This window comes from Photinus pyralis, unplaced genomic scaffold, assembly GCF_008802855.1.
Source record: "Photinus pyralis isolate 1611_PpyrPB1 unplaced genomic scaffold, Ppyr1.3 Ppyr1.4_LG10, whole genome shotgun sequence".
NCBI lineage: Eukaryota > Metazoa > Arthropoda > Insecta > Coleoptera > Lampyridae > Photinus > Photinus pyralis.
Window position 1 is genome coordinate 13,809,481 of NW_022170250.1, and position 17,796 is coordinate 13,827,276.

Here is a 17,796-nt window from a genome sequence, read left to right on the forward strand (position 1 = left end):
GATACAAAAAATGTTTAGTGTTTTTTTACATAAATTAATGTAAATCAGAAAACACATTTTAATTATTTTCCGAGATATATACCTAGTTTTGACTTTTTTAAAGTGTACACCCTATATATTTTGATACTATTTCGTAGGAGATAATTTTTGCTTTAAAAAAGTTATACCTTCTAAACTTAACAGAATTCGAGATATTAAAGAAAATATTAAAATAATTTAATTATAGATTATAGATTTCATTCTGTGGGGTGCCATCAAAAACAAAGTTAATGTTACGCACATTACACTTGATGAAATAAAGCTAGAATAAGACAAGTTGTGAACGAGTTAAATAATAAAATTAATAATACTGTGAATCAACATTTGTTTAAAATGCTCAATACGACAATTTTTATAGTGTTACCAGTATGACAATAATTTGATGCACATTTATAAATTAAAATGATTCGTAACTCAATAATTTGGTTTTCATAGCCAGCTTGAATTTCGAGTAAAGCTATTTTAATATTTCCTTTAATATCAAGGTATAACCTATGAAACTTTTTTAAAGCAAAAATTATTTCCTACCAAATAATATATAAATATACAGGGCGTACCATTAAAAAAAGTCAAAAATAGGTATATCGCCGATATTATTCTGATTTTCTCGAAAACTAACGATTTTAAAAAATCAAACGTCAAAATAAAGGACTTCGAAACAAGCTATTACTCGGTACCACTTATCATTTAAAATTTTTAAGGGAATGACCCCGGGGGGCAAAAAGTGAAAGAGGGTGAAGTAGTTTTCGGTTAAAAAGTTTAAATGTACGTAAAACAAGTGGTTGGGATTTGTGTGAATTTTCGGATTAGCCAAAATGATTTGATGTTTCACTCGAATCGTGCGTTGCGAGCGTTTTCGTTTGTAATTAACCCACCTGAAGCGCAAAATTAGTTTTTAAATATCGCCGAATTTAATAAAACCCCACAACTTAATGGTCAATATTAAATTTAAATATGGAAATAGGAATTACACTTACAAGTTCGTTGAATACGATTACTCGCTATTTGAAAGTCAAATTGAAGTGCGTAATTTTATCCGTTTCAAGTAACCGCAAGAGTTAAACAACTTTAGTTAATATTAATGTATGGAGATATACTCTTTGTTTTTATTTAACGTATGTAAGATCACATTTGAATTATAATTAATAAGAATTTTCCCAAATCAAAGTGCGAAGTACCGGGTGATTCATTAGAAGTGATGATCGCTTGAATTTCGCGCGTAAAGTTTTAGTGTTTTTTGCATTATTAAATTGACGGTTTGAATTTCGTTAGTAATTTTGATCTGTCATGACTGTCATTTAAGAAACCAGTGTCGCCGTTAATTGTTGTGTGGCACTTGCGGTTTATTACTTTTTCCATTTTGAACCATTTTTAGAGTTGATGCACTAAAATATGTAAGAAACGTAACTGTGTCTAGTGTTGTGGCAAAACAGAAGCAGTATTTGTAGATTATAAATAAGTAAACGATTTACTGAAAGCATGATGATACACCACTGCAATTAAATAAATGATCATCAGTTAGTACCAACTTCATAATTTTTTTGATTTGCGGGAAATTCAATCTGTCATCACTTCTAATGAATCACCCGGTATATGAATTACTACGAGATCTATGAAAAGAGTGGCTTGCTACGGGTAGCAGAGACCAGAAAGATATTTTCTATCCGCTTCGCTGGAGTGACATGTAGGAACATACATTTGAGAAAGGGTTAATTAAAGTTTGATCGTACCGAAATGATTAATAATTTTGTATACGTCACCCTGACATCCATTTTATATGCCGACAATTGATAGTAATAAGGAGAGCATTAAGAAAGTTGCATGTTTCGCTTAGATCATTAATTACTGCCAACTTGTAGTTCAAACAGTGAAAGCTCAAGCCAACTACAAAACCTTCTTCATCTTGATTAAACTAAAGTTTATTATTTTACTGTCCCCTGTTATCAGCACCCACTGACGGGATCGCCACATATTTTTCTTTCGTCCTTTTCCGTTTTGCGTATGTAAGGGACTTCAGAAAACCTGAAAAATTAATTAACAGTTGAAGCGAAACATAACATTTTACGAAAAAAAAAAAACGAATAAAAGAGAAACGGAATCGATGCTCAAATCAGGGAATAAATCACTCACACCGACCCACATACGCCTTGCTAAAGCGAATTTGCCGACTAAATTTCTGGGTTGAAGTGCGATAATATCGTTAGGGGTGGGGGCGAAAAGAGATGTATGGCGGCCATATATTTTTCCCTCTTGTTTATCTAAGCTTAAACTAATTATGCATGTTTAGATGGATTAAGTTTTACAAGGGAGGCGCCGCGTGTATAATTTTCTTGATTTATCGCGTTTGAACCTGTTTCGAATTTTAATTACGCCGTTTAGTATTCTTTTTGTGCGCTTGTTTGCATAAATAATAAATTTTTTAAGTCGTGAAGTTTGACGGTAATGCGCGAGCTATTGAGCTTTGATCGGGCACGCGAGCCCATCCTGCAATTTACAGTCTAAATCGCAGTTCGCCCCGAAATGGACTAATGTTACCACCATGTTATTGATTGAAGTGTGAATCGTCCGTTTGAGGCTACCGCATTTAACTGTTGCTTCATGTCCTAACCCCATTATAACGTCTGTATAGGTACTACAGTGTTGTTCTTAAATTTACACCCTAAACTGTATTGATCGCCTTTTCTATTTACACGTGAAAATTCAGATTAAACTAAACTTCTCCTGTTCTCAAGTTCTTGGCCCAGATATCATCCCTTCTGCTCAGTAAATTTGTTCACTTGGAATACCACGAACTATAACTCTGCTGGCTCCGTTTTCGGGGGTGCTATGTTAACGCTAGCGTCATCTTTGCATTCCCCATATATGGGGGTAAAGTTTTCCTAGTATCACCATTTTGCTTTTCCTATAACATCTTGTTTTATGTTCTGCTGACATAGCGCCAGTTAAAGCCATAATTGTACGGGCTAGGGCCTCCAAGTAGTGTGAGGGTAGTTTTTTTGAACTTTTCTGAACTAGTAGAAATATTGTCGATTAATTTAATACTTTTGAAAATTTGCTCTTGAGTTTATTAGACGTAGTGAAAATCCATCAATCAAATACCGTAGTCACTCGTAGTAATATCGTAAAAAACAAAGCAGCTGAATTAACCGCGTATTTTGGAACCTAGTTCAGAAGAGATTATCATAACAGAAATTCCATCTTAAGAATAGTGCACGTACAAATTCGTATTTAAAAATAGATCAGTAGAAACCAAGACATCAAAGAGAAAGAGAGAACCACTCGAAAGATAATTATGATAAAGCCATAACACTAATCTCTTTAGCAGGTATACACGTAGTCAAAAAGTAATGGCGTACCAAGAGAAAAATTTGCATCTAAAGGGGAAATGAAATTTGACAATTTCTTTGAAATTTTTTAAATTTTGAACAGATACAAAAAAAACACTGTCTCATTGCCACTTTTTGAGCTCTACAATAATACCGGTGAATGATAGTTTTAGCAGGATGGTATACCGGCTCACAAAATCTAGATGAAGTGTATCCATTGGTGCGGTTACAAATTTAAGAGCGAGTATCTCGAATGCCAACTTAAAAATATTAGATTTAGCGGGAAATTCAAAACGTCTACAATAAAATTATTCCTGTTCGGCCAGTTGAGGCAAGAAGGGAATTTAGTCTCAATAGCCAGGCATATAGTGAAATTTTCAAATTGTAAACGATTCGAAATGCTTTATGAAACACAGTAGAACATTACACTAAAGCCGATGATGATAACATAATCATAAATATTAATTCCAGCAGCGAAAATATACATATATAATAGATCTAAATGAACCGTTCCCTGTGCTTTAAAATTACATTTAGAAGGAGAAGAGAGAGCGCTATCTGCTCTGCTACGAACCGACTGACTTTAGGGCTTTTTGGAACAACACGATTTTATTAACAGTTTGTACTCCTCGTCGTATAATTTAATTAAAGTAATGTCGGAAAACCGTAATAAAGATATCTTAACTGAAATACAAGACATTTACTAAAATATATTCATGAGCAATGAAGACGATATTACATAAATATTTTCAGTTCGTCGCTCTTTTGTTGAGAAGAATTTCCACTATCCGCGTTGAGCTTTGTTCCGGAGCCGGATTTTAATTAGTTTTGTGTAAAGTGAATTCGCGTTAACAATCGGATGCGAATTTTCTTATAAACATGTTTTTCATCGGCACCCGAAGAAATGTTATAATTTAAACCGGATTATCGCGACTATTATTATTATTATTATTACGCCTTCATGTGAAAATGCTGTGAGTAGGTATACAGCAATTGCAGACTTATGAAATCAGAGCGGGATTAAGTAATGCAGAAATGCTGAAAGCCTGTGAGGGTTAGTAATACAAGTGTTAAGCATACTAAAGTTAGGAAAATGAACCGAAACCTAAATTGCTAGTACTCCAAAAAAAAACTCTCACTGCCATGTTCTCCCCCAAATTTTTAGAGCATGCATAATATGCAGCATTATCGATGCATTTAAGACATTACTCGTAAGATGCTTTCTATTAATCCACGAAAACAACTTTTCATATTCTTTGTACTGGATTTGGATTTTGCCCCTACCAACTTTTCTTCTGCTTTTGCAACAAGCCATTGAATGAACTGTGCAGCATTCTCTTCAATTCAAGTCATTTTATTGACAAAGACGGTGATTTTTATAAGCAAACGTTCAGTGACTGACACCATGGCAATCATAGGATTAAGATAAACAGTCCACCCAATTAGACATGTATTCGAGTATAACGTCAATATGACTTTTTAGTTTATTTTTAAATTATATTGCAGGTATAATAAAAAATATTATAAGAAACATGTCTATAATTGATCTTTACACTTAATATAGTACTTGCTGCTTACTGGTTACAGCACAGTAGACTAATCTTAAGATATGGTGGCTAGGGTGGGTACCTGTGAAAAATATAACTCACTTTACCGTAATTTCTGATTTTTTATCAAAAAGTACGGGATAACTTCAACAATTGATTTACAAAACTCAAACATCCCTTAACAAATTGCCTCGGAGAAGTTTAATCTTTCAACTGCATATTAATTGAAATGGGTTACACTTCTTCAAATTACAAGCAAACATCTCCGTTATTCTTGTTGAGCATCAATTTGACAAAGGGTAGGTATACTCATTGAAGAAAGACTCGGAAATTTAGAGCGTCGAAATTCAATTTAACCCGACCGTGTAGGGTAATTACAGCAATCTTACTTACTTAGAAAATAAAGCTACTTGAACCGTAATAATCGCATAGTGTGCGTAGAACCCCGAATGGAATTTGAAGGGCCCGCCGCCGTGTAGATAATACGTTCACGTATTTGATCTATGATATCACCCTGCGTCTGCCTTCTTTCTTTGGCGAAAACCGACCTATAAAAACGAATATCTTAATGCGAAATACAAATTTCAGTTTTATCGCTTTATATTTGCGGCGGAGTTTGTTCTCTCTAAACGATAAAACATATTATCCTAAGATACGGTCGGAAAAATCCCTAAGGAAAAGTTTTGATTACCTTTCGGAACTGAGAAGGGAAGCTTTTTGTTACTATGAAGTATAAACACCTCAAAGGTACAAGTTTTTCCTAAAATAATAAATATAACCTACTCGCTCAAGCTTAAGACAACATTCGTCGACGAGGGCTTTGTGGGAGATTAAGCTTTGGTAATGATAAACGGAAAATGTATTCCACGACGATACGGTCTACTATAAAACTACAGACCCATGTAGAAGAATAGAACAATAGTATATTCTATTTGAACCAACAGCCACCCTCATATGAAACTAGGGTCCGCGTAATCGTCACATTACAAATGTGTATTATTATTATTATTATTATTATTATTCATTATTGCTGGGATCAATGTGATCACATAAATGCTTTAGTGTGTAATTTATGAACTGCCATCTTAGACCATCCTGTACATAGACTGCTATTCCATACAAAATAGGTGGTCATTTTATGTTGAATAAACTCCATTTAACATTTTGAATTTCCTCACGACCAGGGGCGGACTGGGTAACTGCGGGCCAGGTGGAATTGCATAGGTTACGGGCCATTAAAGTATTAGTGTAGTAATGATGGTGGCGGGGGGGGGGGGGCTGACATAACATCAACCCCAATTAGAGAAACGTGTTATTAATAATTTATTAATAGTGCAAGAAACTTAAATACAGCACATACTTATACATTTCCGACGGGCCATTATGATCTACAGGCCAGGTGGCAATCGCCCCCCCCCCCCCCCGGGCCAGTGCCATAATCCATAATCCATAATTTCAAACAGTTCCAAGATTGGGCTACTAGTTCAAAAGTTACAGCCCTTTTAATTTTTTTTCGAAATTGGTTTCTAGTCTACATATAACTTTTGATTGAGAAGCCTGATCGAAAAAGTACGAATTGTTTTGGATTCTACGCACCCAAATTAATAAGAAAAAGTGTTTTCCCGAGAAATTTTGGTGTAGTCGAATTTTGGTAAAAAAGGAAGGTATATACACAGGGACGGACTGGGTACTTACGGGCCATTAAAGTATTAGTGTAGTAATGAAGGTGCTGGCGGAGGGGGGTAGCTCTGAGGTGCACCACAAAAACATTTTAAAGTACTCCTTTCTCGAAAATCAATTACTATACAGTTTTTTTTAAATTGCAGCTGATCATTAAAAGTAACAAAATATACAATCCACACGAGGTGCGTCGCCTATCATTGTATTTCAGCACTTTCAAAATACTACGACAAAAAATGATAAATTCATTGTAAAACACTTCAATTAAAACAGAATTTTTTAACAACCTAACATCAACCCCAATTAGAGAAACGTGTTAATAATTTATTAATAGTGCAAGAAACTAAATACAGCACATACTTATAAATTTCCAACGGGCCATTATGATCTACAGGCTAGGTGGCAATCGCCACTCACCCCCCCCGTGCCAGTCCGCCCCTGCTCACGACAACACGTATGTTACTCTACGGAGTTGCGGAGGTGGGGGTAAATAGTTGGATGTAGCAAATGGGCCCCTTTTCGAAACAGTTTTGTATATGGTCCACTTTTTTTGTAAAATTCCACCCTTATGCCTTCGTAAAAACATTGCAAAAAGTACCAATAAACCACAATAATATTATAACCAAACGTACGCGTTTCAACAGCAAAGCTGTCATCATCAGCGAAGAATTTTTACATTAATAAAGGGCATCTTTCATTCTATTTTTAACAGTGTAAAACACGCTTTAGCCACTTGTGACTGCGGTTATTTATCAACAATTTTCCGATAGAAGATGTTCCTCGCCCTTCCATGAACACGTAGTATGTGACACGAGGTGTAGGAAATTAAGGGGCGGTAGATCGCACGTTTTACTAACACAACCCCCAAACGCACACCACTCATTAAGCGAAAATAATTCGTGCGCATTTTTTCGCACGCAAATGTCGTGACCAATTACAATCAACATAACGTAATTAATTAAATTAAACGAGGATTCATTAAAATTCATTTACATGCTAAATTTCTGCTGCATAAAGTCCGACATTTTCGACGTCAATTTTCAAAGTGAAAAACGAAGAAAAATTACTTTCAGACGGCGGCAAATTGAAATAAATTTCATTTCCATGAATTTGAAAAAGGTTTATAAAATATTCATCTTTAATTATCTAATTGGCGGCCATTTTTTTTTCTTTTCGAGTTCCGAATGTAAATTTTCTTGTAATTGTAACGGAATGAAAACGAATTTTCTTTAATTAGAAAGGGATGTTTGTCGCGCGCGTATGGTCGATAATTATAAATCAGCGGCACTAGCAATTTTACGTTTGGGCTTTTTAATGAAAGTAAATTGATTTATTGTGTCTGAAAATAAATGAAATTAATATTTTTCTATTGCGTTTACCGAGTGCAAAATAAAACCGGCGGTTTACTGTAACTAATTGCACGTATGAATTTATGACCCCGGCGGCGGCGGTGTTGGTCACACTTGTTTGGTTGAAAGTGCGACATGAATAAATGATAGTACGTAAGGTGTTATGTAGGGCCTTTAGTTTATCGATACAGCTTGCAGCTGTTAAAGGGTCCTCTTGATCGTCAAAATTCAATCTAGTAGTTCCGTTTGAATTGATGGGCCTTTTTTTCGAGGTTTGGGAAATCTTTTATAGGCTGCCCCGTTTGCGTCTATAACGGGGTAAAGTTTACCCCTTTCCTCTCTCTACTAATATAGTGGCTCGCTGGGCATTCATCTCAATCGAGTCCTCCGCGAAACCAATCACTTTCTCTTCTTATTTTCGTGTTGTAATCTTAGCGTACCATCATACGGTATTAATCCCCAACAGAGGTCCTATATGAAACCCTTGTGGCACTACAGCACTCGAATCACACGTGAGGGTTTTTTTACCCGTCACGGCCTTCATTATTTCGCACACAGTGTATACAGAAAAATGTACTACCAAAATAATATGCATAAAACTATAAAGAAAATGCTTCGACGGGCTCCCGTTACAATCTGAGGCTGTTATTACAAGAACCGTGCCAGAAACGTAGAGTATGCATTTAAATATTTTTTCATTGAGAGAAACTTTCAATTTTGAGTTTATTCTGGTAGGTGAACTGAGGCCGCAATGTCAGATTAGTAGATTCAACCATAGATCCAGTGTTTTAAACATAAACGTTTAATAAAAAACATTAAAGAATTCATGTTGTCGTGTGGTTGAACTACGGATTCGATTCTTATAATAATTCAGATTGGCGAAATGGGAGTAGTATTTCGAGCAGGATGAAATCGACATTATTTGCAATTTTCACCCTGATGCGACAACTGTAGAACAAGTAAGGGAGCGAATGTGGTCCTCGCCAGGAGGCAACCACTTTCGACTTCCCAAACAATAAAAACGTTTACCGATATATTTCCACGTTTTTCTTTTCCGACTCAAATTTATAACCCTCGACACCTTTACAAACCTGAAATACTCTAAACGAGAGAAATTTTCGCCAATACGTCATGTCACCGCCGATATATGATAAATTCGTCGTCCATCGGTATCCTCGCTAATACATAAAACATGTTTGCGGCGCGGTTTATGTAGCGTACTTGATTAATATACAGCGCTTTTTCCGAACGGGCTGGGGAGATGGAGGGGTGCTTTGAAATTTTGTACATATGCAACGTATATGATTGATACGAGGCGCCATGCCCACGTAATAATTAGTCGGGCATATTCGGAATGCGATTGATTACTGCCGTTTCGTAATGTTTCTCTAATCTGTAATAATTAATTACGACAGGTTATGCAGCATATTGCTCTATTTGCTTATGAACATTTCCCGTGGTAACAATTAACCAACCACATTACTTAGAGGACTAGATAATGTGATGCCGAATAATCCAATACGTTCTGTTCTATACAATGCTCGCTCAATGTAGGTCCATTCCACGTTTTCTCTTATATTTAAAATAAACGAATTGTCGATTAATCGCACTCACATTTTTAATTTTTCCAACTCCGCACCTCAGTATAAAAAAAAGTAGATAAACAATGCGCAGGCACTTAAAGTTTTCAAACAAATCGCGTGCGTTGCGAACTAATCACTGACGGATCGAATAATACCTACCGTTGAAGAAGAAAAGAAACTCAAAATGGATATCAAGAATTCTCCCACATGTCGGTCTTCCTACGAACTTATTCATTCTGTAGGTATTGCATGGAAATGTACCTTACCAAACTCATTATTTTTAGTATAGTGGTAGGAGTGGTCCCTGCGACCTTTTGGTCTATTGTGCTCCCCGGTATTGTCTACCCTGCAAGGTTACCTGTATCTTTAATAAAGACCTGGATTTTAATAGGGCAAATCCTCGTTACTTCCTCTTGTCTAACTTTTTTTATTTCTAAATAGGCGTTCCTTTGTCAATGCTTCACATTGGTAAGTGTGGTCTTCCTCGCCATAAACTCTGTAGATGTCGCCCTACTGTGGTTCAGACTAAAGTCACTAAATATAGAAAGTACCGCAATCCATTGGGCTCGTGTGTTAGAGAGAGAACGCATGATTTTTGCCCAAAAATGGCGGAAGTTACCAGATTCTAGTAACTTTAATGTTAGGGATTGTTCCACCTGTTTGGAGATATCTGTATATATTTTTATAAAGCATGACAGTACTATGAAGTTAGGTTATAAAAAATGACAGCTATTCAGATTTTATTTGTCAATTTTTGGCAGCAAATTTGCACAAAAATGGCGGATGATTGCGGTACTTTCTATATCTAGTGACTTTAGTTCAGACTAATTTATGCTACTTTTACCATGAATAAAGTGGTAAAATCGGACTCAACTGCTGTTGCCTCTTCGCATACCATACCTCCCCGTCCTCGACCTTCGTCTTGGAGATGAGTTTGAACGTCGCCCTGGTGAAGTTCACGTAGAGTCGACGATTGCAAGTGGCCCCCATCTTGTCCCAGGAAGTTTTGTCCGCAAGGGCAATCAGAGTTTGTCCCTTGGGGTCGTTCTTCTTGTCTACCACACACCAACTGCTGGTTGTAACTCCAGCGCTTTGCATTTGGATCGCTTTCAGGATGTTCTCCGATTCTAGTTGAGCCCCTTACTGATTTTGGGGGGTTCTTCGCTTTAACAAATCGAAGTTTCGCCCCCTTCCACGGATATAATTTCGCTAGATCCGACCTTAATCGGTCGACCGATACCTGGTCAGCACTCCCTCTCGGTGATGACACGAAACCGCCTCAATGGACAAAGCTCCGACATGGTTAACGGACGGTGGCGCCGTTTAACCCCGCGCGAGCCCTTGGCTGCGACACGACAGCCAGGGTAGCTGGTCCGCGATGCTGTCACTGTTTCATGGAGACGAACATCCTTATCCCTAGAATTAACTTATGCGTCACTTCGCTTAGGCCGTTCCCCTAACCGCCACCTGGGTACGCGCGTGGTAAGGTGCCACCCCTCAGATTCCCAATAGTGGGGCCTATTTTTTTTATAACGTAACGTGCGGCTAATCGGCTATCAGCAGTAATTTCTAAAAGTTGGCTAGAGTTTGATGAGCACTTTGAGTAAAAAAAAAACTTCCAAAGCCCTTATTTTAACGGTAAGTGATGGAATGAATGACACCATTTCTGTTTCTGTTGCATGAGCTGAACCGTTTAGGTATGTATCTTTCCATCTGATTAAATTTAATAACAAAAACAACGGTTTGATTGTTTGTAACTTGTAACTTGACATAAAAGAACTGACATAGAATAGAATATTTACATTAGCCTGAATTCATGTATGAAATAAAGCTTTCCGAGTGAATGCAATTTCTCATTTCGTATTCGAATTTTGCGGTCTTATCTCTTAGTGCCAGTATACGCCGTCTATATTATTCCCTATTCTATCGGGATGAACATTGAGTGGAAGCGAAGTTTTCGCGACTGATCTTTTATGCACATCTGTTTTTCCTGAAGGAGAAAGGGAAAGAAATTATATTAAAATGTAATCGGTGGAACGTCAAAAGGAATGTCGTGCTCCTGTTGTACTATCCTAACGTCAGTTCGAGATAACGCCAACTCAATGATTCCAATTTCGCATCGTGAAAACTTTGCAGATAAACGCGTTTTAGTGAATGGCCGGTCTCGGGCGGCATTAAAACTTTTTATCAGCGTGTGGGACGTTTACACGTTAACGTACAGGTTAATTACGGTCCAGATCGATATTTACCCAACATTACTTTGTAACAAGATGGTGCTACACCACATAATGTTTTACGTGAATCGTATTTCTTGAACGGCCCCGATACAGCGATTTAATTGGCAGTCAGCAGATCCACTAATAGAATAATGCCTGTAAATCTTAGACGTTATCAACTATTATGGCTCGGCGATAGTATAAATGTATCTTGAATTGACCGCTCAAGTACCAAAGTTTAATGTTTCTGAAACAGTTACAGTGCGGAAACCTTAAGTTTTACAAGCCAAACTTACGCTTATATAGCTTCGGGCGGAGAGAACTTGTATAACCCGGTAATGAATTGAAGCAGATAAAGAATAGTTAATTGTTTCGCCACTAGCATCGAAATGCAGTTTAGTCTCTGCTGCATAACAGGTAAATTTCGTAGCAGCCGGTGTGCAGAGGAGATCGTCTTGGGAATAATAACGACAGAGGATTTTGGTGCAAAGTGGTGACTGCTGCAGGTTTTAGTATTGGACATAGCAGCGGGGATTTGCCGCATAAATGTCGTTGTAGTGACCAAATTGAAATTCACAGTAGAATTCCTTCGGTGATTGTCTTCGCCAACTTTTCTACGATTTACGTTATTTCTTCTCTCCCTAATAACATGACGTTTACCTCGCCGACTCTTCCAATAACTTTCGATCGGTTTTTTTTTGTTATGAGCGGACGCGGAAGGAACATTCATTAAATTAAGTATGAATTAGTCGGTAATAGGTGTAAAAGCAAGCCACATGGTGAACATTCTCGTTGTTTATGGTTGTTCGTTATATTAAATTCTGGATTCGTATTTTCTAACAGACCATTAAGGGCACGTGCAAGGAATATAAAGGAAGTTAATCGAAGTGCTTAGATGTGCTATAGGATTTCCTTAAAATAATGGTGGAAAACGTAGGCAGAAAACTTTAATCCGAGAATGTTTACAATGCCTAACGAGTATTTCTGTATCTTTTACATCAAACATTTAGATAACACAGCGGGTTGAAACAACCACCGTTTATAATTTTCGAAAACGTTAAGGTCGATCATTTTCTTTCAAAATCCTTCCTTTTGTCATGTGTAGTTAAACGGATTCCTAGAGACCATTTCCGAATAATTTACCGTATACATTTTTTCACCGAATCTAAACGTTTTACCCAAAATTCAATTGGCCTATTTTTTTTTCAAAAACTGCAATTTTTCCCCAGTTAATTCCGACGCTTAAAATCGCCACTTTAATTTCCACATTTTCATTGGAATCCGTCGGGGCGTACAATACAATTTTCGTGCAAACTCGAAGTTTATTAAGATTTTTGTTTACATCCGCTTTTTAAAAGAGGATTGAAAATAATCGCGTTTACGTAAAAGGGGTGTAAAGCAATTGTGTTGACACAAATTGAGGGCTACTTTTTTAATTACGCTAAAATGTTTCTAACAATTTGTTTTAGTTGAAAACCGTGTTAAAAAACATTTCAATTTTTATAATGGCTCCCGGCGGCCCGGAATGAAATTTAGTGTTCGCTAAACACAAAAGACATTTAGATGGTAAAGTATGTTGAAACTTTTTTCTGGGACATCATTAAGCAAAGTATTAAATTACATCGCTAATACTTGGCCGCCCTCCCGAAATATCCTCGGGCTAACTCAGAACCTATCAAAACTTCCGTTAACCCTTTGTTATCCGGGGTGTTAGAAACTTATTATGATTAATGATCTATTTATTCTAATCTCGATTTAGCTTGCGTGCACGCTTTGCGAGAAAAACAATTAAGAATTAGGGAATGTTTTGAAAAAATCGATCGATGCTGTCATGTTTTAGATTTATTCGCGAAAAAAACGAAAGGAAACCAGAAATACCGTTTTTCCTGAAATAAATCTTTTAACTTCAGATTCATACCAATTTTGGTACTCATTACGCGTGAAGAAACTTACAAAATAATTGTTTACTGACAACATTATGTGTTTAATTACAGTTTAGATTTGCCTGTTCGATATTAAAATGGAAACTTTCTCAGCAATTTAACCGATTCACTCTTAGTTGGAATATACTTCGTGTTTCTTTTGCATTCAGTAGACAAAATCGATTTCGGAAATTCGCCACCGATTTCCCCTGTTAGAATACTCGCCCCTCGCCGGTTAAGAACTTGCTCCAAAGAGAAATTAACGTCCAGAAAATGTCGATCGCAGATATTGAGATTGAAAACCTTCGCCGATGGTGCATTCAATTTTAAAGTTTTCCTATGACCACATTCACTGTAGGAAATTCATCTCCAAAAGTGTCCAAGTCCAAAGTCACGTCTAGAACGTTTCCAACCCAAGAAAATTGTTCTCTGCGCATCATGTGCAGTATTAGAATGTTTTCTGTAATTGCAAAAATGTTCATAACTTTGCTGTCTCACTTCATTTCACGTCATTGTTTGCACCTTAAATTCTCCCTAAAAACAGATTGCAATGGTGATGACGCGCCCCTCTAAATGTTGCTCATGGTCTCTCATCTTTATTATTTTCTTGGCGTGACCTCGAATTAGTGCAAAAGTTTTTTCAATGGGAAAAAATCTCCATCACCTAGAAGCAGAAAAGGTTCAGACCAGGGATTTTTGCTCAGTTAATTTAGCGAAATTCACAGAATCATCACTTTATTAGATTCAAGTAAAGTCACTGGATATAGAAAGTACCGCAATCATCCGCCATTTTTGGTCAAATTTCCTGCCAACTTAAAAAAATTGACAAATAAAATCTGAATAGCTGTCATTTTTTATAACCTAACTTCATAGTACTGTCATGTTTTATAAAAATATATACAGATATCTCCAAACAGGTGGAACAATCCCTAACATTAAAGTTACTAGAATCTGGTAACTTCCGCCATTTTTGGTCAAAAATTATGCGTTCTCTCTCTAACACACGAGCCCAATGGATTGCGGAACTTTCTATATTAGTGACTTTAAATTCAAGATTGCAGTTGCGCTCCCTAGCGGCCATTTTAGAAATTCGAAAATGGTTTCCACGTTGGCCGTTTTAGTAATAGCTTTTTTTTTGCCGCAAGCCTCTACGATGCATAGGTCCCCAGATACAGTACCTCGCATTCTTAGTTGGCCAACCTGTACATACCTCCATTTTTCCTTTCAGCAATTCCTGCGCGATTTTAATTATTGTACTGTAATAAGTTTATGTATTAAAAGTAAAGATTACGCTTGCAACTTTGAGTGAAGGTGCACATAAAATAAGTTTGTTAAGCCAAGTGTGCGTCTTTCAAGTTCTCAAACAGTAATAATCTTCTTATTGTTGTGAGAGTTTAATTACAAACAGTGGCTCGGTATCAACAAACTTCTCAAGTTTAGAAATGTTTTTCTTGAAATTGTTTGTGCCATTCGAGTGCCTTGTCTTAAACAGACAGCAATTAGTGCAATGTATCAATTTGCGGACGATTTCACACAGAACATGTAACTGCCAATGGCAAAGAACACCTAAAATATTAAACAGTGCAACGTTGCGGTTTACAAGATTAGGTAACACAACCCTCCGGAGACCGATACCTACGTCTCGAGACACCTGATACATTATCTACACGTGACAGTTCACTTGATTAACGGTTTCACACATGCCGAACATTTCACCTTTCGTCGGGCTTCAATAAGAAGCAGAAACATGTTAATAAGCACTTAACGTTACATCTCAACAACGTCTTGCTGGTGGGAAAATGGGAATTTAGTGCTCTCCCTTACGAACGGAATTAAGAGTGCGAGAGTAAAAAGGTCTCCTCGAGAAGCGTCTAATTTGTTCAACTACTTCGTGTGTAATGGCGTTACAAAGAGCACATTTCCATTTAGTAAAAAGATAAAAATGTCAAATTAAATTTATTCTTAATCGCGTTGGCCGACGTGCATTTTGCGACGTACAGCTTTTCGGCTTTTGAAACAATGGAAATGAACCTGATTTAAATGGTACAGTGATGGCATTTTCTCATTCTAAAAAGAGAACGCCACGAAGTTTGCATTTACTAAACGTCACGTAGATATTCTGTAAGAATTACGCGTTTAACCGCTTAATCAATATCCGGCAGCGAAAGATAAACGCCCAATTTTGATTGCAAAATCATGTCATTCTACGCTCTAAACCCATTTCGTGAGGTGTGCGGAAAAATACAATTTCGCATGGACTTACCTTGATACGCCAACAGCGAGTTGACTAGCAGCGCTAGAACGCCGAGAATAGCAGATTTACTCTTCTTTGTGAGCCACATTTCGCTTATCAACGTAAACCACCTGCAGTTATCTAATTGTCGCTACGTCACATTTTACAGTCGAAAGTCAAGGATTCGTCCACATTTTCGCACCACCCGCACACCCTCCGGCAAATTCGACTGCGCCCTGTTTTTCTGGGGCTTTGTTTGCGGTCGAGGTTTTCGGAATAAATCAACGTAACAAGTGGTCTTTGATGTATGCGTAAATCACGTACGCCTCTGAAAAATGAGAAGAGAACTTATATTAGTTTTTTTCGTTGTTGCTCGTATACGCAAAACGGCCGTCGGAAAAAATTTGCCAAAATTTTTCTTTCGGTCTCTAATTAGATAACTTCGGAACTTTGACCGCCCCAATCTTTTATGGATTAGTTCGATTATCAAACAATTCATGTTCGACCAACAATGTTGTTTGCAGGGGGAGTCGAGCGTGTATACCAAAGGCGAGATTTAATTTAATAATTAATTTCGTTTGATGGTTTAAAGGATTGAAATTGTTTTGAAACTGTGCGTACAGACCCTTAAATTAAATAATTACACTGATGATGATGGGGCGTTTTATTAAATATAATCCTTGGAAACGTATATTTTACAATTTTTGGGTTTCTTTGTGTTTGTTCTAACTAAAATTTAATTAAAATCGGAATACTAATGATGTATTCTTAATTAGAAACGTCGCAATTTGTTCAGGTGAGGAGAAAGAAATCTGCCCATCGATTAACCTACATTTTTCCGACGTTTTCGCGAGTCCAAAATTAGCATATCGCCTCTCGAAAAGTGCACTTTGATAGGATATGCGGGATATTTAACAAAATTACGAGGTGTAAATTTTAATAAATGACAGTTACGGCAACGTACCGCTGTAAACAAAGGTTCGACCTAAAGCCCACCGTTTCTCAATTTAGAATTAATTGTAATTTACCCCCCCGAAAGTAAATAAAACTGTCTACGGAGAGAGAAGGAGAGTCGGGTGGGAAACGTGTTGTGCAAATTAAATTCAAAGTAAATCAAAGCTTCGCTATGACGCTGGAAAAACCTCGAGCGCGCCCCGTTTTTGTACCGCAATCTTTTTATGTTCCATTTTAATGAAGTCTTCTCTAATTACAATATCGCGAATAAACTTCTTTTCGGTAGTACACTATCGCGGTACTACTTTAGCCTGTTTCGTCACCGCCGCCGCCGCTTTTAATGAATTCGTTAATTTCCGTCGAGACGCCATGAATAATAAAGTCACGAATGTAATACGATTCGAGGTTCAACAAATTGATGGAATTAGTATTAACCCTCCATAACAATTTCGCCACAGTTAAGCTTGTTAAACTGAGCTTTAGTTTAATGCGAGTCACCCGAAGGCCTCCCAAATTATAACATGCAAAAGCATAATTGATACTAGTGTAGCATTAGAAGTTATCGGTCGACAAACGGAAACTGTTCTCGTAATAAAAAGTAACACGTAAAAATCGCGCAAGGGTAACATAGGTGGATGGAAATTGGGCTTACAAGATATAACGTCTCCTGTTCCACTGAGAACAGCAAATAAAACTGTAATTTAAAGGTTTGCAGAGCTCTCTGGCGTTTTTTCAGAGCCGTCTCTAGTTCTGAAGAAATGTTAGAGGAATCATCCAAATTATAATTAATTTAAAATCTAACCGCACCACGGTTGTACACCTGACCAGTATTTTCGCCTGGAAAATCCCAGAGCACGGCCTTGCAAGGTCACTCTTATGCAACTGGGAAACCCTCGTTACCAAGGTCACGACTTTTTCGCCGAGGTAATCTCAGGAAACGATCTGGC

The 17,796-nt window shown here is 37.1% G+C and overlaps 1 protein-coding gene across 1 annotated transcript in view; it reads right to left on the minus strand.

Annotated features, from left to right (window-relative positions):
• Nucleotides 1-17,796, minus strand: part of LOC116161721 (lachesin-like) — a 70,092-nt gene that overhangs the window by 47,288 nt on the left and 5,008 nt on the right. The window contains exon 2 of the mRNA XM_031475176.1: nt 15,926-16,223. Coding sequence (XP_031331036.1) covers nt 15,926-16,004 — 79 coding nt within the window. The 5' untranslated portion in view covers nt 16,005-16,223. The remainder of the gene's footprint in view (nt 1-15,925; nt 16,224-17,796) is intronic.